Source organism: Lutra lutra, chromosome 7 (assembly GCF_902655055.1).
Source record: "Lutra lutra chromosome 7, mLutLut1.2, whole genome shotgun sequence".
Lineage (NCBI taxonomy): Eukaryota > Metazoa > Chordata > Mammalia > Carnivora > Mustelidae > Lutra > Lutra lutra.
In genome coordinates, this window is record NC_062284.1 from 109,116,161 (window position 1) to 109,139,239 (window position 23,079).

The 23,079-nt window shown below is 41.6% G+C and overlaps 1 protein-coding gene across 5 annotated transcripts in view; it reads left to right on the forward strand.

The window, feature by feature from the left end:
• The window catches only part of SYT16 (synaptotagmin 16), a 259,900-nt gene that overhangs the window by 214,878 nt on the left and 21,943 nt on the right, over positions 1-23,079 (forward strand). For 4 of the 5 annotated variants that reach the window (XM_047739296.1, XM_047739294.1, XM_047739293.1 and 1 more), the window contains 3 exons: positions 9,274-9,486; positions 15,163-15,419; positions 21,351-21,791. In XM_047739296.1, coding sequence (XP_047595252.1) covers positions 9,274-9,486; positions 15,163-15,419; positions 21,351-21,791 — 911 coding nt within the window. The remainder of the gene's footprint in view (positions 1-9,273; positions 9,487-15,162; positions 15,420-21,350; positions 21,792-23,079) is intronic. The other variant, XM_047739298.1, reaches the window with a different exon arrangement.

Consider the following 23,079-nt stretch of genomic DNA (forward strand, 5'->3'; position numbering starts at 1 on the left):
TAGGTCCAAACTTTTAGCTGAAATTTATTAGTCCCCCTTTCATAGAAAGGGCAGCCTCTATTAAAGAGTAGTAGCTTTATGCTAGGGTCTTAGATCCAGACTTGCATGAATCCAAGCGTGTTAATATCCTAGATATCAGCCAAACAAGTTGTTTATGCCTCTGGGGTAGTACCAGGTATCTTTCTAATTTTATCAGCATTTCTATGAGTTTGTAGCAGGAGGGGTTTTATATGGCTTCAGACTTCCAAAAGCTGGTCTAATTTTTAAAGATGAATGAACCGAAATTCACCCAAGATCACCCTGTTGGGAAGTGTCGGAGCTGGATAAAAACCTGTGTATGACTTGCTTCTCTTTGGTATTCTTCCCACTTGGCATTTGCCTTCATGGTATTTGTGATAGTTACTCTTATGCATCATTTGATTGTGCCACAGGTGCCAAAATAGTGGCTCAAATACTATTCTGGGTGTATCTGGGAGGATGTTTCTGAAGGAGATTAACATTTGAATTGGTAGACTGAGTAAAGTAAACTGCCCTCCCTAATGGGGTGGGCCTCACACAATCTATTGAAGACCTGAATAGCACAGAAAAGCTCAGTAAAAGAGAACTTTGCCTGACTGCTTGAACAAAAGCATTGGTCTTCATATGATCTTGAACTAGAATGTACACCATTGGCTCTCCTTGTTCGCAGGCCTTCAGTTGGCCTGGAACTACACCACTGGGTCTCCTGGGTCTCCAGCTTGCCAATTACAGATCTTGGAACTTCTCAGCCTCCATAATTACATGAGCCAATACCTTATAATAAATAAATATAAATCATATATCTCCCCTATTGGTTCTGTTTTTCTGAATAACCTGGCTAATACACTCTTATACTAATTTTAAATTCATTTGTTTATTCCTTATTGAAGGATTTGATTTATTGCTTTTTTATTTCTAATGTTTTTAGATTTTATTTATTTATTTGACAGAGAGAGAGATCACAAGTAGGCAGAGAGACAGGCAGAGAGAAAGGGGGAAGCAGGCTCCCTGATGAACAGAGAGCGCTATGCGGGGCTCGATCCCAGGACCTTGAGACCATGACCTGACCAGAAGGGAGGCACTTAACTGACTGAGCCACCCAGGTGACTTGGCTGTGTTTTCCTCTAACAATATGTTAGGCACTAAGGGGATAGAGAAGAGAAGAATGAATTAAGACCACAAATTCCTTGAACACGTTAGAGGAATCACAGCTACATAAACCCATTTAGAAAATGTAAGTAAGATAGATAGCAGAAAGTAAGCTCTACATGGCAGTTAAGAATATGGATGAGGGGCGCCTGGGTGGCTCAGTGGATTAAAGCCTCTGCCTTTGGCTCAGGTCCTGATCCCAGGGTCCTGGGATGGAGCCCCACATCGGGCTCTCTGCTCAGCAGGGAGCCTGCTTCCTCCTCTCTCTGCCTGCTTCTCTGCCTACTTGTGATCTCGGTCTGTCCAATGAATAAATACATTAAAAAAAAAAAAGAATATGGATGAAACAAGCAACATTATTATATTCCGGGCAACATTTCCAATTCAGTGGTGCTTAGCTTGTTCACGTGGTTCAATGCTGAAAATTGACGTGATTTTTGTGGTACCCCATGTAATTTTCATGTATTTATGTTCTTCATGAAGCAGGACTCATTTTGTCAGTGGAAAATATGACTAGATGATGTAAACCATGTTACAGTCATAACCATGAGTATTGCATATCCAAGACAAATCAACTATGGAAAGAAACATGATTAGCTACTTCATTTCTTTGTTCCTTTTTTTTTTTTTCCCATCTGCTGGTGCATGTCAGCTAATGTGATAACAGGCACCCAAGGGGCAGAAACTTTATGGGAAAAGTCAAACATTTGGAAAAATTTCCATTAACTTTCCTACAAATGGAGAGAAGTTGTTCGTTATCTGATATCAGTGGCATCACTGAGGGCTGCTATTCTACTATATGCGTACCACCCCTGAATATATGATGTATGAATTGTGTGACTTTTATTGGAATCTGCCTTTTATTTTTCTTCTAAAAAAACTCTTACTTAGCCAAGTGAACATTTTCAGCCTATTTCTTTCCAGTTATCATAATATATTTGGATATATTTACTGTAGATCTGGTACAGAGGAGAGTTTGAGACTGCCTTTTAGAAATTATCTCTGTAGCTTGACAGGGCTGTATTGCAAGATAAAACAATAACTTTGGGAACTGCCTCGAGAATGATTTGCAGCATGGGATGGAAAGATGAGTGAATGCACTTAATAGCTAGAATTTCAAAAACTCACAACACCTGCACATCTCAAGATCTGTTTATTATCTCTCTCAGCCTTGGCTACCCATCCCAGGCCCTTCATTTTAGTATCCATGGCAATGGAATTTGTTTTTTGTCTTCCTAATCAGAACATTTGTAAATCAAAATGTCAATTCACATTTGCTTGTAAAGATTCATTGGAGTGATAGAAAAGTGTTGGGGGTTGGGGAAAAGAAAGCAAGAGCAAACAGTCTGGTTTTATGTTTTCTCTGCATGTGCAGAAATTTAATTATCAGGTCACCACAGTTCTCAGCAGAGTAAATTGTAGTCTTGGCCATTAATTTGTATGTAAATGCCACTATAGCAGGAAAACAACACAACACTTGGGTCCTATCAAGGAATCCCCTTGTTGGAGGCATGCATATTAGAGAACAGAGCCAAAAAGAGTCAGGAGGTTAACAGTTTAGCACTTGCTCTTCCGCAGGTGAACCCTGTTGCAGTGATGAACCTGAAAGTGATTGTCAAAGCCAAGTGTTCAGGAAACATTTGTAGTTGAGAGAGTCAGATAATGAGAAATGAGGGCCTGGTGAGTACAGATACAGGTCTGTTCAGAATACTGCCCATTATGGTGCAGCCTTTGTGTGATCTCCATAGCCTGAGCCGATCACCCCACCCCTGATGCTTTCAGGATGCTTCCTCTCATCTGGGATGAGCTTGGCCTGGTGGGGAAGAGAAGTGAGTTACCAACTGCAGTTGTCTCATCTGACCTCCCTTCTCCTTTTTCACTTTAACCAACTTACTATTGTTATTTCCATCCTTAGCCAGCCCCCCTGGGCAGACGTTTGCTGTGGGTATTTGAGAAATCTAGTATATAAGGGATTTCCTGCAACTGTAGCTAAAAGTAGCACCCAGGGTACTGCACCACTGAGCACAGCCCGCCCCGACCTGTCTCCTCTTCCCATGCATAAGATGTGAGCAGCACCTCCTTCCACCTAATTGCTCCTATGTGGGTGGGAACAAATTAATAAGCTCAGAGCTTCACTGATTGTTTATAAATTCTAACTCCATCTGTGAAATAGCAGCAGACAGGCTTAAGAAATCCTCCCTTTGTATCACCAGTTGGTGGTTTTGTTGCCTTAAAAGAAACAAGAAAATGAGCAGGTGTTGGGCACTGCCTACAGCCAGACAGCATTGCCAACTCTGACAGAGCACCCCACCTCCAGGCTTGGGAAAAAGGATAGTGAGGTAAAGAAGGTAACACAATTCACATTACTGGCTTACCTCCTCCTCGCCCAGCCCTTGTTTCTTCCACCTTTCCCCTACAACAACCCTATGATGAGTTTTCAAGTAGACCCTGCAAGAGCAGGCACATTCTTTCCTTTGCATATAAGTGCAAGGCTTCATAAAAGGGCTTCCAATAAGGGCACTGCCATGATAGGAGACAATAATGATATTAACAATAATAATAATAGCAACATTTTTGAGCATATCATAAACCAGGCATGGGCTAAGTGGTTTATTTCATTTATTTTTTAAAAAGATTTTATTTATTTGAGAGAGAGCACAAGCAGGGAGAGTGGCAGAGGGAGAGGGAGAAGCAAGCTCAGTCCCAGGCCCTTGGGATCATGACCCAAGCCGAAGGCAGACGCTTCACCAACTGAGCCGCCCAGGTGCATTTTATTTCACTTATTTGTCTCAACAACATTAAGAAGTAAGGAATCTCAAAATAAGGACACCAGAGTTCAGAGAGAGTAAGGAACTTGTTTGGGTCTCAAACTAGCAAACGGATGATCTCAAATTCAGAGCTAGGCTGCTGGGCTCCAGATTCCACACTCTTAACCACTCTAGTCTTGACCAATGTACTTGACAGGCTGTTTCTGTGGCTCTGGGGCCCCACCTTCTTTACTTAAACGTGTCACATAAAGATAGCGTGTTCTGCCCCTTCCTACTTGAACTAGGAAAAAACAAATCATTACAAATTAGAGGGAGGAACATTCTGACTCCATTGTAGCAGGGATTCAGTTCTGATGGGTCTCCAGTCAGCGCTCTCTACCTTTCCAAGATATGACCTTCCTGCCAGTTCAAGAAGCCCGCAGTACCCCTCTACAGTGTGCGAACAAAGGGATGAAGCTGGGTGGCCAAGCATCAGAAGGTTTGCAGAAGAGTCTGCCTTCTCTCTGGTGGTGGATATTTGGGTTCTATCAATGATCCCTCTGTATTCTGTGTCTGAGTGAAATGAACAATCTTAACTTTAAGATGTATCCACATCCATGGTAATTGTGCAATTTCCCCCCCTATTATTTTAGCAAGCTAATTGGATGAAGGGGTGAAGACCTGAATACAAATTCTCACTGTGTTATTTCCCAGGTACTTAGCTTGAAAGGGGTTTAAACTTGGTATTTATATGATGTTTCAGAAAGTACTATCTTATCTCTGAAATAAATGTCACAACTGAGATGAGACTTTGTGATTTTCAAAAATTTAAGTTGAATGAAATCCAGACTTTTTAGTTTAGTTGTTGACATAGACTTATTACAAGGTAAGTAGCAGGAATCTTTTTTTTTTAAAGATTTTATTTATTTATTGGACAGAGAGAGAGATTACAAGTAGGCAGAGAGGTAGGCAGAGAGAGAGGAAGGGAAGCAGGCTTCCCGCCGAGCAGAGAGCCCGACTAGGGGCTCGATCCCAGGACCCTGGAACCATGACCGGAGCCGAAGGCAGAGGCTTTAACCCACTGAGTCACCCAGGCACCGCACAGGAATCTTTTAAAAAGATGTTTATAGTGATGCCTGGGTGCCTTAGTCAGTTAAGTATCTGCCTTTGGCTCAGGTCATGATCCCGGCTCCCGGGACGGACCATGTTAGGATCCTTGCTCAGCAGGGAACCTGCTTCTCCCTCTCCCTCTGCCTGCTGCTCGCCCTGCTTGTGCTCTCTCTTTCTCTGTATTAAATAAATAAAAGAAAGTCTAAAAAAAAGCTTATAAAAATTATTTCCAGCTCAAACTATGTGATTTTTTTTTTTTTTTTTTTGTTAAAAAGAGAGAGGGAGTGAGCATGAGCACAGGCAGACAGAGTGGTAGGCAGAGGCAGAGGGAGAAGCAGGCTCCCCGCTGAGCAAGGAGCCGGATGTGGGACTCCATCCCAGGACGCTGGGATCATGACCTGAGCCAAAGGCAGCCGCTTAACCAACTGAGCCACCCAGGCGTCCTGTGATTTTGTGTTCTTAGTGATAAAACAGAGTTGTGTAGATTTTGACCAGGATTTAAGAATGATTTTTTTTTTTCCCTTGAGGCAGCAGATGGTAGAGGGAACATCATGTTCATTTACACTGACTTTGGAGCAATACAGCTTGGGTTTGAATCTTGGTTCCACTACTACTAACTGTTATGACCGTGGCAAATTACTAACCTCACTTTGTCTCAGTTTTCCCATCCACAAAATGGGTTTAGGTTATTGTAAAGAGCAAATAAGTTAAAATAGGTAAAGTTCTAGAATAGTGCCTGCACATGGTCCGTGCTGTATATGGAATTGCTTTTATCATTGTAATCGTGCCACTAGAGACTTATGTTGCTGCTGAGTGGTTTTTAGGGAGGGATGACAAGTTTCATTTTTAAATGGAGAATTCCCTGAAGTCCTTGGGGAATGAGGCTTAGAATAGCACGTGCAGTTTTTATTTATAATCCCATGAGGGGCAATAGGCCGGTTATACCTCAGGCTGCTGTATGTATTCACTCACTCCCACATGGGATGACTGCTGGTCTCTTCTCACAAAGGAAGCAACCTCCTGGCAGATTTCAGGGTGGAAGTGGCAGAGCACCCTCACCTCACTCCGAAAAGTAAACTAAATATGGCTCTAGTGCCCTCACCCGATAGTGTTTGATGATATGCACTTGGGCTAAAAACACAGGTTCAGTGTTCAAGTCCCATTTTGTTACTTTGCTAATGTTGTTGCTGAGGGCAATCTACTTAGCTTTCTGTGCCTCTGTTTTCCATCTCTGTGATGGGACTAATAATGATCCTTACTGCATGGTGTTGCTGCGAGGATTAAATGAGATAATATATGCAAAGTCCCAAGAAGGTATCTGGAATGTTTAGTGAAATGGAAATCTTTCTTCTGTGGATGATCAGTGACTCACTGGGGGAAAACAAACAAACAAAACAAAAACAAAAACAAAAACAAAAAGCAAAACAACAACAACAAAAATCCCCACCTCTCAGGGATCCTATAATGGTAAATTAATGAATTCTAAAAAATTAGTGAATTCCAACTATTGATTTTATAGATTAGGAAATATCCAGTCACTTGATTTGAGATTGATAACTATGACTACTTACATTTTAAAAAATCTGACCTAGTAATATAAATGGAATGGAATCTTACACTTAGAACTCCAATAAATGCTTCATCCCCCATGCTTATATCCCTCTAATTCCTTCCCAGGTGCTCAGCTGGTCCTGTGTTCTAATGGTGAAGGGAGTTTAATTTTGCTCCATTGGCCCCTGGATCTCTCCCTTATGTGATGGTCTGTCTTACAACAGGTGCTTTGCACAGCGTATTGGGACATGGGAAGATAGCCTCTTGTGATGGTTTTCTGTTGGGGTGGTTTTTTTAGGATTAGTGGGATATCTCATGTCTTCTAACAATTGGCTTTTCAGGTCTTACTGGTGCTGGTCACAGCCAACACAACTGAGTGAGCTGACAGTGATGTACTCTTGTATTCTTAAATCAGCTACTCCATAAAAGAGAAAAACAGATCCAGTATTGACGTTTGTCGGGTAGGAAGTTTGGAGTCAGAAAACTTAGATCTAGAGAAGACCTGGGAAATGATCCAGACATTAGAAATGATCTGCACAGGTTAAGAGATTTGACTGCAGGGGCTGAGCTAGTTGACGTGAGCATTCAGAATTCGGAAGGATTCTTTCTAGTGCCTCTCTCTGGCTCTTCAGAATAATAATTAGAAACATGGCCTCTTGAGACAGCTACCTTGATTCAAAACTCAGTTCTACCCTTTATTGGGAGTATGATCTTCAACCAGTTGTAGACTTTTCTTTCTCTCGATTTTCTCACTTGGAAAATGAGAACGATAATGAGTGTTTAATGTGGGTTAAATGAGATAATATGTGTAAGGCACTTAGGACAGTTTCTGGCACATAAAAAAGCAAAAAGTATTTATTATTATTACTAATCTTCTAAACAAACTCAGGAATATCAATTCTTAAATAAGACAGAAAATAGATATTTTGACCAGGCTGGTATTTAACGTATTTTCTCTCACTTTAAAAATGTATTTATAATTTCTTCTTAGCTTCTGGCTCAGTAGTAATCTTCAGGACCCATCTATGAATTAATAACCATATTCTTCCCGAGAATTATGTATGACTTTTGGATGGGAGGAGCAAATTAAAAAAAAAATAATAATTTCCCACTGGAGCTCCAGGGTAGCTCAGTCAGTTAACTGTCTGACTCGACTCTGGCTCAGATCTCAGGGTTGTGAGATCGAGCTCTGTATCTGGCTCCATGCTGGGTGTTGAGCCTGCTTAAGATTCTCTCTCTCTCTTCCTCTCTCCCACCCCTCCCAATGCTCTCTTGCTCACTCACTCTGGAAAAAAAAAAATCCCCATTATTTGTCATTTCCAGTTTACTTTCAGCAAATATTTACAGAGTAGCCTGCCATGTGCCTGCCATGGAGATAGGGCCTGGAGGGAAGCGAAGGTGGGTGGTCCACTGTGTCTCTTACTCTCCTGTTATGTACAGATTGGGTGGAATGGTTGGAAATTAAATAGGTGAATCTGTCACAAAGCTGGCGGGAACATTGATAGGGCAGGGCTGAGAGCTATTTTACTGCTCATGGAAGAAGCTCTGAACCTGATTTACGGGGTCAGTGAAAGGCTCTCTCTAGAAGTGATGTCTATACTGAGCCCTCATGATGAACTGGATTCTTGACTAGTCTAGACAGGCGTTGGGGCAAAGGGAAAACATTCCAGGCACAGGGAGCCCTGGGTGAGTGTGTGTTAGTGGAGAGAGTGGGCAGTGCTCAGGTTTGGGAGAAAACACTGGATCTTCACCAATTTCTTCAAGATTTAACAAGCTTTTGTTAAGCAATTACTATGCAATGGACATTGTTTTACATAATGGAGAGACATCAGATAACAAAACTGGTGATGTCTTTATTTTCATGGAAGTCATGGGGGAGAAGAGAGGAATAGAAATGTTTTGAAGAAAATTGCTTAAGGTAGGACAATGAAGAAGAGTTTAGGATGAAGTGACCATGGAGCTGACACTTCAGTGGGGAGAGGAACCAGCCAGGAAAACACCAGGGGCTGGAGGGTTCTAGACAGAAGAAACAACAAAGGCAAAGAACTCAAAGGGAAGAACCATCTTAGCTTGTTGGAGAAACTGAAAGTGCCAGTGAGCTGATATGAGGAAAGTAGTACAAATAATTGAAAGGGTGTTTCGTTTGGGTTGTTGGTGCTGATAAAGGCATTAGAACATTATAATATAAATTAGTTCTGTTTTGTTTGAATTACATATACTACTGTGGGTGTCTCTTCAAAACTAGGACACTTTTGGAAGTTCTCAGTTGCAAGTATGCCTTCTCTGGGATGGGGCTTAGCTCTGTGTTTTAATAACAGAGATGAGACTAAGAGCATATTTTCTGTCATCATTGTCAAATGTCCTGTTCCCAGTTATAGGCACATGTCCCCAACACAACAAATCAGTAGGGCCGCCCTTCTCAACTAAAGGTCTTATTATGTCAGGAGTGTCCTGATGGTTCCTCCTGAGTTCCAGCTATGTATTTCTACTTGCCCACATAAGCTTTCTTTTCCTGTTTTATTCCTTTGGACTCAAATTTGTGTTTCAAAAAATGCTTTAAAATCTTTCTGTCTGGGTTGGGCCTGTTTTATCCAGACTAATCATTCATGTTCTTCTATGTTCTTCTATTTCTCTGGGTTATCAATCTCTGTATTCTTGTGAGCCCCACATGAGACTCATGGCTCTTGTTTGCTCCCAGTTAACAGCTTTGGCGATGATGAAGAGCCATGCACATCTTCTGACAGTGATGAAGAGGTGATCAAACAATTTGAGATTTCTGTGTCCCGGTCCCAGAGTTTCCATTCAGAAGCATCTGAGAAAAGAAAGCAGGTGGGATTGGAGCAGAAATCAAAATTCAGCCACCTGCTCTCTACCCATGAGGAGGATAACACAGAAGTATCTGCCTGTGAAGGTATTCTTTGCATGAAACCCTTTCTTTATCTAGAGCAGGGATGGACAATGGTAAGAACACCTATGAGTCAATCATTATACTTGTATCTGAGAGCCCAGAGAGGAAAAGAAAATGGGGCAAGAACTAGAGGCTGGAACAGGGTAAAGGGTTTTTTCAAACCTAACAGAGGGGGTGTCATATAGGGAACTGGGAGAAGGAATGGATAAGAAGTACCAAAATCTTGACCCCTGATTTGTGGGACCCCCCCCTTCCTTAGAGCTTACCATTTTGTATATTTTGAACACTAATGGCTAGAATTAGCATGGTATTTATTAAGCTTTATAAAATCTTAATCTCCTCTGATAAATATAAACATTTCACATAGCTGTTTGCTGACATTGAGATTCTGCGCCTTTTCTCTCACTTGGAATCAGAGTCTATTTTCTATCTATCTGTATAACCTCAGACAATTTTTGAAATCTTTCTTTTAATAGTTCATATTATTAAAGCCACAGGCATGTTTTACCTTTCAAATAAAAACATGTATTACAGTAATATTGAATAACCCTTTTCAAACAGCACATACCCTGAACATCTGCCCTCATTCCCTGTAGTTTCTGGCCACCCCCACCACTATCTCCATCCTCTGCCCCACAGGAGAATTGCTTGCTGAGCAAGAGCAAGGTCTTCTGCCATTTTCCAGCATCTTCAGACTGAATACCTTCCCCAGTGGTACAGTACTCTGAGGTAGAGTAAACCTAGCTTGTGGCTCATTATGGTAGGTAGGTCTTGTTAAGAGTCCTCCCTCCACACCACTCACACAAAATAACCTGGAAAAAGAACAGTAAATTATTTCTTAGTGCTTTCCCCAGTGAAGGTCAGGCATCTCTCTGACTCTTTTATGCCTGGAACCCTAGTAAGCACAGGATATTGAAACGGGGAAGAGTCTGTGAATCATATTAGGTAGAAAGCTAGAATAAATGTCACACTGCCCGCTTTCATGACCTGGTCTAAATGACCTGAGCTCTCTAATCTTTTTCTTCTTTCCCTTGGATACATGGTCAGTCAAACCAAGACGGGCATAGTTGTAGTCTTCCATAGTTTCCATTATGGAACTATTCTCCCATAGTTGTAGTCTTTCCATTTTTTGCAACACTTAGCAATAGATAGAGAAAAAGGAGAGTCCGAGATTGAGAGAAGATAACAGAGAAGAAATGTCTGGCTTGACAAGGTGAATGAGGCAGTCCAAAAAAGAATAAAATAAAAATTTAAAGGAGGAGGATATCCAGAGGGAACCTTATTTATTTGTCAGCAGAAACATAACAATTTGCACTCTGTCGTGTAATTGTACTTATTGATACGGGCCAACATAGCATATTTTATTGCTGTTCCTATTAACCCAAGGTAAATGACCACCATATTGTATCAGTAGCTACTGACCTCTGCCATTCACTCACCACTCTCCTGTTTTTTCTTTCACTGGTGTTCCATGATAGTGTTCCTCCCTCTCCACTGCAAGGGCAAATGATTGCTAATGAAAGTTAATGGCGGTTGATTCCCCAGGAGCAGTTCTGTGCATTCTAAAGCTAATGGCCCCATTTCCCCAAAGCCCAAATGTCTAGTTTCTGATTTATACAAATGGCCCATGTTCTGAGAGTTCTGATAACAATTCTAACCCTCACCCCTTCTGGAATTAGCAATAATTTTATTCATAACTGGCGATTCTGAAAAACTTGACAGAGAGTGACAGGAAAGATCACATTTCTTTCTCTATTGGAGGGGGCAAAAAGCACATTGCACTGGATAAATTACCTATAGACTTTGAAGAAAATCAGCAAGATTTTCATAGGAGATGATAACTGTGTGCTAAATTTTAGGTTATCAAATGCCATGAAAATGTTAATGTCATTTTTATTGCATGATATTTTTTGTTCTGTGTCATTTCTTTTTGTTCATCTTTAGGTTTATGAATTTGTTTTCAGCAGTAAAGAATAAGGAAGAGATTAAGCATGCACCCCAGAGAGGAATTGTGAGGGTTTTTTTGCCGGTCCTCCATCTACTTAGTCCTTTTTTTCCCCACTCTACCTTAAACATGATTTTCTAAGAAAAAATTTAATTGTAGGCAATTCTTCCACTTTCAAAATGCTTTCAAAATGTTGGAACAGTGAAAGTAAAGGTCCAAATCCAAGTAAAATCTGAACCATGAGTGAGTTATTGGCAGGTTATCTCATGTTTCATCAAGTGGGATCCTTCATTCTAGATGGAGTGGGGTTATTAGAACCAAGCAAACGCTATCTTCATATCCCTGGCCAGTTCTCTCGTCGCATTTGTCTGATGTAGCATAGCTGTGCATTAACTGTCTCTGCATCCCCAGGAATGCCAAAGAGGGTTTGTGTTAAGTGATCCAGATTAGAGGCTGCATATCAGGTCTTTAGGTCTGAAAAGTGGGCTGGAGAAGAGTAGTCCACCTATCAGGGCATTTATCTATTTGTTTGTTTGTTTGTTTAATTGGCTTTGAACAGAGCCTTATTTTTGCTTATGAAATCTGTAGTTCTTAGGATGTTTCACAAAAACTAGTCGTTGCAATCCTGATATCATTGAAAACAGTTCAGCTATCCCGGGAAATCTGTGCTCAGTTTTGTTTGGAATGGGGTATCAGTTAGGATTTTATATATATGAAGGTGACATTGAGGTGCCTGGCTGGCTCAGTTGGTAGAGCATTCAACTCCTGATCTTGGGGTCATGAGTTTGTACTCCAAGTAAACTTCTTTGTGTCCAGGGATGCCTCAAGTCTCCTCTTAAGGCTTTCAGTGAACTAATTACATAGGATAATCTCCTTTACTTGAAGTCATATGCTTAAGGGCCTTAGTCACATCTACAAAATACCTCACAGTGTTTCCTCAATTAGTGTTTGATTGATTAATTGAGGCTTATAGCTTGGCCAAGCTGACACATAAAACTGACCATTGTAGATGGTGGGCAAAAGTATTTGTATGTAGGTGGTGGTGGGAGAAGTGTTTGGGAGTGTAAAATAAAGTAACTGGATAATAGCGTTATACCATATCAAAGTGGGATATGGACTAAAAAGTGCTAAAATCTTTCTGTTAAAATAAATATGGTTTGTATGATATAACCATGGCCTATAATTTCTAAGAAGCTAGGATACATTACTCTGACAACAGGCAATTACTTTTCTGTATGTGTTTAAGGTGACACGATCTTCTTTAACTTATAGGATGGGAAGATTGCCTTATGTAATGGTGAATCCCCTTTCTTTTCCTCTGCCTCGTGACTTATACCCCAGCTTTGCTTTTCTAATTCATTCCTTGCTTGTCTGTCAAGGAAAATGGTTTGTTACATTAATATAGTTCTTATGTTTTTCAGTTATGAATAGCTTTTCAAGGCTTAATGTAGCTTTTGAAAATTCCCTTATTACTGATCTAGGTATTATCACCGTAGGAGTTAAAGTCATGAGACAATTTTATGGGGGTAATTTCTTGGCAAAGTTAGATTTTGTGCTGAAATCCTGCTGGGTGCTGCACACGTTGATGGATGACCCACTGTTTAATAGGACATTTTAGTGTTCATGGATATGAGGAATAGATGTGCTAATTAGAGCCTTAGAAGAAAATTCTGCTTTATGTTGTAGGGTTTTGCATATGGAATATCCCTTGTTCTATTATTTTCTGTGGCCTTTTTAAAGTATGTTTGCCAAATAACTGAATGTGTGAATGTAAAAATGTCATGGTGTCCTATGAAAGTGTTTCCAAGGGGCCTGAACTGAATTATTAAGAATTACAAGGCAGTAAGGGGAACTTCTCAGTGGTTTGCCATGGTTTTGGAAAAATCCCAAATTAGGAGTCTGAAGTTGTGCTCTGAGTACCAATCTGCCTAAATATGTTTTTGTGTAGTCTGCATAGGGTGATAATGTATTTTTTAAGATTGCGTGTTTACTGCAGGTAGGTAATAAACTGCTGGTAAACCACTGTTGCCACTACTCCGTAGAGATGCACACCCGGCTGCTTCAGAAATTTGTTAACCTGCCTAGCTTTGAAAGTTATGGGGAGAGTTTCACGAAACCCATTGGTGGATAAAGACTAGGAAGCATAGATATGTGGCCAGGGAGCTTATGTTTTGGCTGAGGCTTTAAGACCAACAGTAGAAACACTTGCTACCATACAGTATAAATAAGAGCTGAATTCATGATCTATACTTTGTCATCCCACTCACTTGTCCTGTCTGTATCTCTAATTTCTCTTATCCTGGAGATGAAAGAGAGAACACGTCCTCGGCTACTTTCTGGATGTGGGAGGAAAGTCAGGGCGAAAGCTATTGCTTGGGAAGACCCTGCCCATTTTCCTTTACTGTCTGAGGGTAACTTAGACTTGAAAGGAGAGGAAGGAGATGCATAGGTAAGGGAGGGCTGATAGGGAAGATAGAATAACACTAAAGTCAGAGAAAAATACTGAGTCCAAGAAGTGAGGGTAGATTCAGGAGATGTTGGGCTTTGGCTGGACAAGAAGGAGAGGGCAGGAGTGGGGGTTTGAGGACCACAGTGGACAGAAATACACAACTAGTGTTTTCATGACCCCATGAGACCGCAGGTGATAGTAACGTGGAGGCAGTAGAAAATGGGGTTTACTGGGTTGGATGAGGCCAGTTTGGGTCAGACAAGCAAGCAAGGCCAATATTTACGGAAAACCTAGTGACGGCTAGGAGGCTCTTGTTTCATGTGTTTACAACGATTCTCTAATGGCTTTTATCCTCATTTTATCAATAAGGAAACAAAGGTTTGGACAGTTCAAATATTGTGTAAAATTTTTTTTCCTTTTTTTTCAGTTTTTTTTTAAATCATTTTTTTAATTTATTTTCAGCATAACAGTATTCATTGTTTTTGTACCATACCCAGTGCTCCATGCAATCCGTACCCTCTCTAATACCCACCACCTGGTTCCCCCCCACCTCTTCAAACCCTTCAGATTGTTTTTCAGAGTCCATAGTCTCTCATTGTTCACCTCCCCTTCCAATTTCCCTCAACTCCCTTCTCCTCTCTAACTCCCCTTGTCCTCCATGCTATTTGTTATGCTCCACAAATAAGTGAAACCATATGATAATTGACTCTCTCTGCTTAAATTCTTAATGCAGAGCTAGGATTTAAATCCAGATCATCTGAATCCAAGTCCAGTGTTCCTTCCATGGATCAAGTAGAGAACTTTTTACTTGAAAGAACCACTGAAGCCTTTCAAGGAGAGGATAGATGGTGAAAGTGGAAGAGAGAAAGAAAAATAGTCGAGTCAGGACACCATATGATCTCCGTAGATTGTTGTTCTTGCTTTCTAGATCTATCCTCAAAGTCTTGTGGCCATTAGTTCCAACAAAGTGCTAATGTGTTTATTTTATCCTTTTAACATTAGGACACATCCTTCATACTCATATCACTAGAAAGCATTAAACCTTTTTATACCACATGTAATGAACTAATGGTCTTTTTGGTTATATAGACCTAGTTTATCCACCACGTGGATGCAATTATGTTTCTGCAGGTGTTATTTGATGGGTTTTGCTTTTGAGGTCTTGATTTATGTTGTTGCTGTCATTTGTTGTTGTTGCTTGATTTATGTTGTTGAGTCAATTTCTCCAGGTAAAAAGGTAGAAAGTAATAGTACATTTGAATTAGTTTCCTTATTGCAAATTTAGATTTGGATGGACCCAGCCAGCTGAATTATTCTGAGAATCTGTCCTATGGTGAAGATGATCCCATTTCTGCCCATTCCCAGTCCCCATGTGAGGTGGGGAACACCGGGCACCATGGTGCATCTCCTCAAGAGACCAAAGTGCCTCACAGCCTCAGTCGCCAGTCTACAGAAGGCAGCTTGGAATTGGAGACAGCCTTTAATAACCGGGGGTTTGAAGACTCCTATGCTACAGACAGCTCCTCCATGTGGAGCCCAGAGGCAAGTTACTTGTTTTCTGTTCTTTCCTTCGCTTGAGCGTTGTGTGCTCTCTGGTGAGTTCTTGCTTTCCTCTTGCTCCCCATGCCTCAAGAAAAAAAAAATTTTCTGAAAAGGATACATCACCTTGAAAGACAAAGGCCTAAAGAGACTTTATTCAAAATAAATTTTTTTTTCGGATGACCACATCACAGCCCCCATGTGTACCAATAAAAGGGGGTATACAATAAAAGAATCACAAATACATTTCTATCAAAATGGGGGGAAAAAGAGTGGTGGTGGAATGGACCCACCAACAATTATACTTCTTGTTTATATAAAAGAGTTTTTAGTTCTTCAGGGAAGATTGGTTTAGTTCCTTCATGGTTTCAATTAAGTGGAGTCTATTTTCATTTGCCCCAAATCTTGAGTTACAGTTACTTGAATAAAAGAATTATTTGAAAATTAAAATACAATGGCCCTCCCAGTGAAACAATGCAAGATATTATGATGAAGATCTTGCCGTAAATTTGTTGGATTTGAATTGATTTCAAGATCTAGGAGATGGCATTAGTTTGTGATGACCCTCTGGCCATTGACATTGGTTTCTGGAGTAAATCTCTGATAAAAGATGCCCCAGGGCATCTGGGTGGCTCAGTCATTAGGCATCTGCCTTCAGCCCCAGTCATGGCCCCAGGGTCCTGGGATCAGCCCCTCACTGGGCTCCCTGCTCTGACAGGAGCCTGTTTCTTTGTCTCCCACTCTCTCTGCTTGTGTTCCCTCTCTCACTGTGTCTCTCTGTCAAATAACTATATAAAAATCTAAAAAAAAAAAGATGTTCTTTCTAAATTTATTTCTTATTTGAAACTTATTCCAGAATATGCCTAATAGCACAGAGGTATGATTGGAGGTGATTCTTAGAGACACTATCATTTATTGAGCAATTACAATGTGCCAGGCACTGTGATAAAGATTTGCAAACACTATGTTATCTAACAGGCATTTTTGGTTATTTTTTATTAGCTAGATCTCTTTATTGTGACTCTGTGACATTAGGAGATGTCAAATAATAATGTCTAATGCCTACTTGGAAATTAATTTTGATGAAATATATAATAAATGAATATAAAATATTAATATAATTTGTGGGGCAATAGGAAAGAGAAAAGTGAATGGAGAAAAGTGAAAGGATTTTGTTAGCATCAGGCTGCCTGGGAAAATAAACAGGTAGAATCTCTTATTAGGACCTAGGCTGTCATATATTCCAAATGCTCCTCAAGGAGAAGAAAAAATAATCACAGAAAATCATGTTCCAAAACCTTACTGCTAATGCATTGGGATGCGTAGAGAGAGCAGAAGGAGGTGTACACATGTGGGCGGGTGTGTGTGTGCCATGTGTTGGTGTTACCACTGAGGACAAGAAACAGTAACTCAGATACGTGGTTTGTGGCTTGTCGAGAGCAGCCCTGCATATAGAGACACCCAAAGCTATTAACCTTATAAGTTGTTGGGTTTTTTTTTTAAATTCTGCTTCCCAGTTGGTTTACTGCTAAGAAGTCCTATCAAATCCCACACAACAACATTTAACATTTAAAAATATTCTTTTTGGCTCTCTCACCACAAAAACAAAACAAAAGCTGTTATCTGCCTCTTGATACTCTGTCCCCTTGATACTCTGTCCCCTTGTTCCCTTAGGCTTGGGATTGCTTTCTTCAGGTAACCTCCCATCTGCCTGACTCACGGAGCTTTCATAGAAGACTTGTGTTGAGAGCACTAAATGTTCCCAGACTCCAAAAATACCCAGACATCTCTGTGTGCTCCATTCAACCTCCTATCTATTTTGAGACAAAAACTGTAATTTGGTGCTCCTACGGTAGAACCTCAGATGCAGCTTGGAGGCACTTCCTGTAACTGCCTGCCTTGCAGGCTTAGCTTGCCTTTTAAGAATTGATTGATTTGCATCTTGGCTGTATTAAGAACCCTGTCTTCCCCTGTGCATCTGGCATCGGGAACATATCACAGGTCTGTTTACGTGGAGCCATACAGATGACATCAACACTATCTCACTGAAACACAAAGGCTTTCAACCTGATAGAAAAATCTTTAAACCTACTAGGTTTTGACTGTGTGGCACAAGGGTTCCTATCTTAAAGAACAATCGGGATATTGAAACTAAAAGAATCATTTATTTCCTCTCAAAAGGAAACCAGCCAGGCAGTGTGCCTACTGGTTAGGCTGATGGATTTTTGAAGACTGCTCTTCTCTGCCGGAAAAGGCCATCGACTTTTTCCTGCAGACCCAAGGCTTGGCAGGGCAGACATTGGGAGGACGGCTGGTGATTTTCATCACGCAGGAGGCAGGCGTCCCACATTTCATCTCTGCTTTCTACTGATTAACCGGTCGGCCTTGAGAAGTTAATTAAAATCTGCCAAATGGGGATAAAAATGAAAAGATTTTTTTACCTTGCAGGAAGGTCAAATGGATTAGTGGTATTAACAGTACTCGCATAAGGAGAGCCTAGTGATAAGTAACGTGTGTTGGAATAATTAATTGCTGTGAAAATACCAGCCTTCCCAAATCTGTGTTTCAGATCAACCCAGGAAGGGGCCACAGAGCCCAGCTTCCCTGTACTACAGTTTGGATCAGCCCTGTCCAGAACCTGGCGATGGCCTACAGCTCTATCTTCTGCAGGGTTCTGAGGAGAGTTGTTTCAGAGACCTCCAAAGGACTTCCCTTAGACCTGCAGATGGAGTGAGCCTTTGTCTGAATAGATAGCCTGACGGATGAGTGGAGAGAGACTCACTGAACTTAATATTTTTACCTTGCCTTGAAGTTGCTGACAAAACAGGAAACTGTTAACTATCATTAAGAGCAGGGACTTAAAAGGATGTGAAATTCAAAGTAGTATGTATTTCCGTCTTTCAGCTTACTCCCGCCTCACCCCGCATGTTTACTCCAAATATAAATAGCTATGGGAAGAGCCTTGGGGAGAAGAAGGGAGACATCGTGGTTCAGCATAAGGTTTGGAATTTTGAGCATTAATGCTGGTAAATCCTGCATTGTCCTGGTGGGAGTGAGTTTCTAAATCTTAAGTTTCCTCCCCCATAAAATGAAGATATTTAAAATTCCTACCTCATTAGGTTAATGAGAATATTTTCAAAGATAATAATTCTTAGCTGGATTTCCCAAAAAGCAGAGCCTACTGTGTCAGGATATTCAATCCCTGGGAAGAAGAGTGAGGGATAAAGGGAGAGTGAGACAGGGAAGAAGGGAGAGCCACATGGGAATGTGTAATCAAGTCGGCCACCACAAAGTGTGACTCATGGCTTGATCTTGTGGGACCATGCCACAAGAAGCTGTATTAACTGATCTCGGGACACCTGTCCAAGGGGAGACAAGTTTACTGCATGAGGCAGTAACCTTACACACACGCTGGAATTTATATACATGAATGCCAGCCAGGATTCTGTAACTTTCCAAGCCTTAACATCAACAGAGAGGCCTGTGGTGAGAGTTGAGAGCAAGCAGTTGAGACCTCCATGGGCTGTTAACAGGCCAAAGCTACTTAGAGCCCGACAGGCTGTGCCTGTAGAGGGAGACGTAATAAAAGGTGAGGCCAAGAAGGTCTAAAGTGAGTAACAGTGGGCTTTTGCGGTCTATAAAGAGTTTAGTATGGTATCTGGCACAAGAGAGGGCTTTGTGGATGTTGGCCATCATTACTTTTGATCCAGCAAGCAATATAGAGATGATCAAGAGGAGGCTAAAATAGAGGGGAGTTTTAACAGAAGACTGTGACTTGATTTCTGAGCTAGCCTAACTCCTTGGAGACTTGCTTCTAATATTATATCTACACTAGTCAGTTGTATTCAGAAGTCTCTATAGCAACCACTTTTATCACTTGAAACTAAGTACCTCTGAATAGAAACACTCTCTCATGAATGCATGCTGAGGAAAGACTCTAAGGAGCTTCTCCTATTTTGCAAGAAGCCTAAATTTTCTCGGTAGACTAATGTGAATTTTAAAAAGAGAAGGCATTTATTCCATGTCTCCCGTGTGTCAAGTCCTTTCATTTTCATAACAACCCTGTAAGTAGTTTTCATCCCTGTTTTACTGTTGAAGAAAACCGAGAGAGGAAAGGATTAGATAATTCGTTCAATGGCATGGAGGAGGAAGTGGTAGACATTGGGTCCCTGAGGATGTCTCACTCCAGAGAACCGTGCACTTTCACCTCAGCTCTGCAGGGAAAGTCTTGTTGATGAATGCGCATTTTTGAGGCACTTTATTATATATTTTAAAATTAGTCTTTAGGGACGCCTGGGTGGCTCTGTTGGTTAAGCCGCTGCCTTCAGCTCGGGTCATGATCCCAGGGTCCTGGGATTGAGTCCCACATCGGGCTCCTTGCTCGGCGGGGAGCCTGCTTCTCTTGCTGCCTCCGCCTGCCACTCTGCCTGCTTGTGTGTTCTCTCTTTCTCTCTGACAAATACATAAATTAATTAAATCTTTTTTTTTTAAAGCAGGCAACCTCCTTTAAAAACAATAAAGTAGTTTTTTTTTTTAAGATTTTATTTATTTATTTGACAGACAGAGATCACAAGTAGGCAGAGAGGCAGGCAGAGAGAGAGAGAGAAGATGAAGCAGGCTCCCCGCGGAGCAGACAGCCCGACGTGGGGCTTGATCCCAGGACCCTGGGATCATGACCTGGGCCGAAGGCAGAGGCTTTAACCCACTGAGCCACCAAGGCGCCCCAAACAATAAAGTAGTCTTTAAATCAGCAAAGTCTGGTATTCAGTTACATAAATGAGAATGGATTCCGATTTACAACAAGAATCAGGTCATAGTTTTGTTATGAGGAAGTATCATATTTTCATAGAAAAAAATCGAATTATGTTGACATTCTTTATAGTTCGTTGGAGAGTACTCCACTCTTGTAATGCAGGTCATCTCAGCTTTTTCAGTAAGGTCATCAGATCTGAGTGGCTATGGGTGAATTGTTGTCTAAGGGTGCTAATTTATAATGAGGGGCCCATGTTTGAAAACAGGTAGCATCAGTCCATGGATGGGAGTAGGTATTGATGGAGTCTGGTCTGCGCCAGGTCTTTTTCCATATCTCATAAAACCTCACCACTGCACTCCATCAAGTAGGCGTCTTAATGCTCAGTTTGCAGCTAGAGCACAGAGAGAGTGGCCTATTTGGCCAGAACCAAGAAGATAGTGTATGGCAGAGTTATGATTCCAGCCCATGGGTTCTGTTTCCGCATCCAGTGTTGCTCTTTGCTAAGTGACTGCTACAAGTGTCCTCCTAAAACCTTGGTACTCAAAGTGTGGTTTGTGGCCAGCTGTGACACCCTCATGACCTGAGAAATGAAGAGTCTCAGGCCTCACCCCAGTCCTACAGAATCAGAAACTCTGAGTGACTCAAGTCCACATAAACGTTCAAGAAGTTCTACCCTAAACATTTTCTCCCATGTAGCTTGAAAATCTACTGAAGGATCACCTGTCTGTGAGCTGCATTAGGATTCTTATCTGCATGAAGTCCTGGCCCTTGGAGCACAGGCCCAGACTTAACCATTTCTCCTGGGGACTGCAGAAAAAGTTATTTCTTGGCAGTTGCATTGTTGACTAATTTTAGACTTAGTATCTCAGTTTCAATGATAGTGGTCAGTTGTACTTTTGGAGAGTCAGTGTATATGAAAACACTTTGTAAATTATAAAAGCTTTCTTTCTTCATTCCAGAAACATTCATGAAGGCTCACCATATGCCAGAAGCTGTGCCCCTAAAAAATTTGCAGTCCAAGGGAGACAGAGACCAGTAAACAGACCCTTCTGATGTAGAGGGATATGTGGTAGTGGTCAAAAATTAGAGGGTTCTGAAGGAGCATAGAGGAGCACCATTTCACCAAAGGGTATTTGGGCATTACCATTTCCATTCCTAATCTCTTCCTCTATTTGCAACAGGAACAGGACGGGGCCAATTTTCAGGTGCCAACAGGGGTCTTGGAGCCCATCTCAAAATGTGGTGACCTGGATGTCATCTTTGAATATAGAGCTTCCAGCCAGAAGTTCACAGTGACCATTGTGAGAGCACAGGGTCTCCCAGACAAGGACCGAAGTGGTGTCAACTCCTGGCAAGTTCACGTAGTGCTGCTGCCCAGTAAGAAGCAGAGGGGCAGGACAAGCATACAGAGAGGCCCCAACCCTGTCTTCAAGGAGAAGGTCACCTTCACCAAGCTGGAGCCCAGAGATGTGGCTGCCTGCGCTATCCGCTTCCGTCTGTATGCTGCCCGCAAGATGACCCGTGAGAGAATGATGGGAGAGAAGCTATTCCATCTCAGCCACCTGCACCCAGAAGGGGAAATGAAAGTGACTCTGGTTCTGGAGCCAAGAAGTAATATCAGTGTGAGTATGTTAAATGATGCTGCTAATGATGCGGGTATGTTCAAGGATCTGGAATTGTCAGCCCTTGATTTAGTACATTCAGCCTGTGAATTCAAACACCTTAATTTAATTTTCCATTTGGCTCTCCTCATCTTTATAAGCCATGATTTGCACTTCATGGTACAGTGGTTTTTTCCTTCATGCCCATCTTCCCTATAAGCCGATGGATGTATTCCCAGTCCATTTCTGGAAATGACAGCAAGGGTAGGGGTAAGGTTTAGCCTGCTGATTAAATGACCTGTGGTCTGACTCCCTCCCTCGTGCCCCACTCTTACTATGCATTATGATGAACATCAGAGATGGGACTTCCAAGGGGAGCTCCTTAACGTGTGTGTCTGAGTAGGCTACAGCTGCAGCCCTGATCTCCAGCCACTCCTCAGACCTTCCATTTATATGATTGGGCTCCTTCCATGTGCCTTATCCTCTGCATCCCTGCTGGGGTTTTGAGGAAGGACAGCACAGCTTCTATGTCTCCAAGATGGACAACTCACTATTGCTGGGGGTTAAATGTCATTAAGTAGGAGGGCCTCCTTTTTTAAAAACCATGTGAAAAGATCAGGTGGCTATCTTGGGCTACTGGGCCAATCAGTCGTCCATTCAAACACATTTACTCAGTGCCTGCTATGTCATGTACTGTGCAGGCAGAGGGCATGTAGGAAAGAACAAAAAGGGTGATACACCTCTGCCCTCAAGAGCTAACAGCCTGGTGGAGAAAGGGCTGTGAGAGCAAACCAGGGTTTGCAAGGGGAGAGAGAGGAATAGAGGCTGCTGTTGGTTTAGAAGGGTCAGAGCCATGTGTCTCTAAAGTGGTAATAAAACACAGAAATCCATGAATCAAGGGATCAAGACTGTGGTATGTGGATAAGCAAGGATTCCAGGAGGAGAGAATGGCACATGTAGGCATCGAGAAGTAGGAAGGAGCTTGTCCTGTCTCAGGCAAGGAAAGGAGCCAGGAAGTAGTTATGGAATGTAGTTATGGGAGACCCCACCACTTAAATTTTAAATAGATATCTCAAAATTAATATCTCCAGACTTGCCTCCCTAAATCTATTCTACCTGCAGCATTTCCAACTTGGCTAAAGGCAATTTCATCCTTTTAGTTGTTTAGGTCAACCTGAAATCCTATTGGCTCTATCTTCAAAGTTGAACCAGAACCTAACTCTGCTGGATTACTGAAATGGCCTCCTACTGGTCTTCCTGCTTTTGCCTTTGCCCCTTATAAACTACTCCCAACACAGAGACCCATATG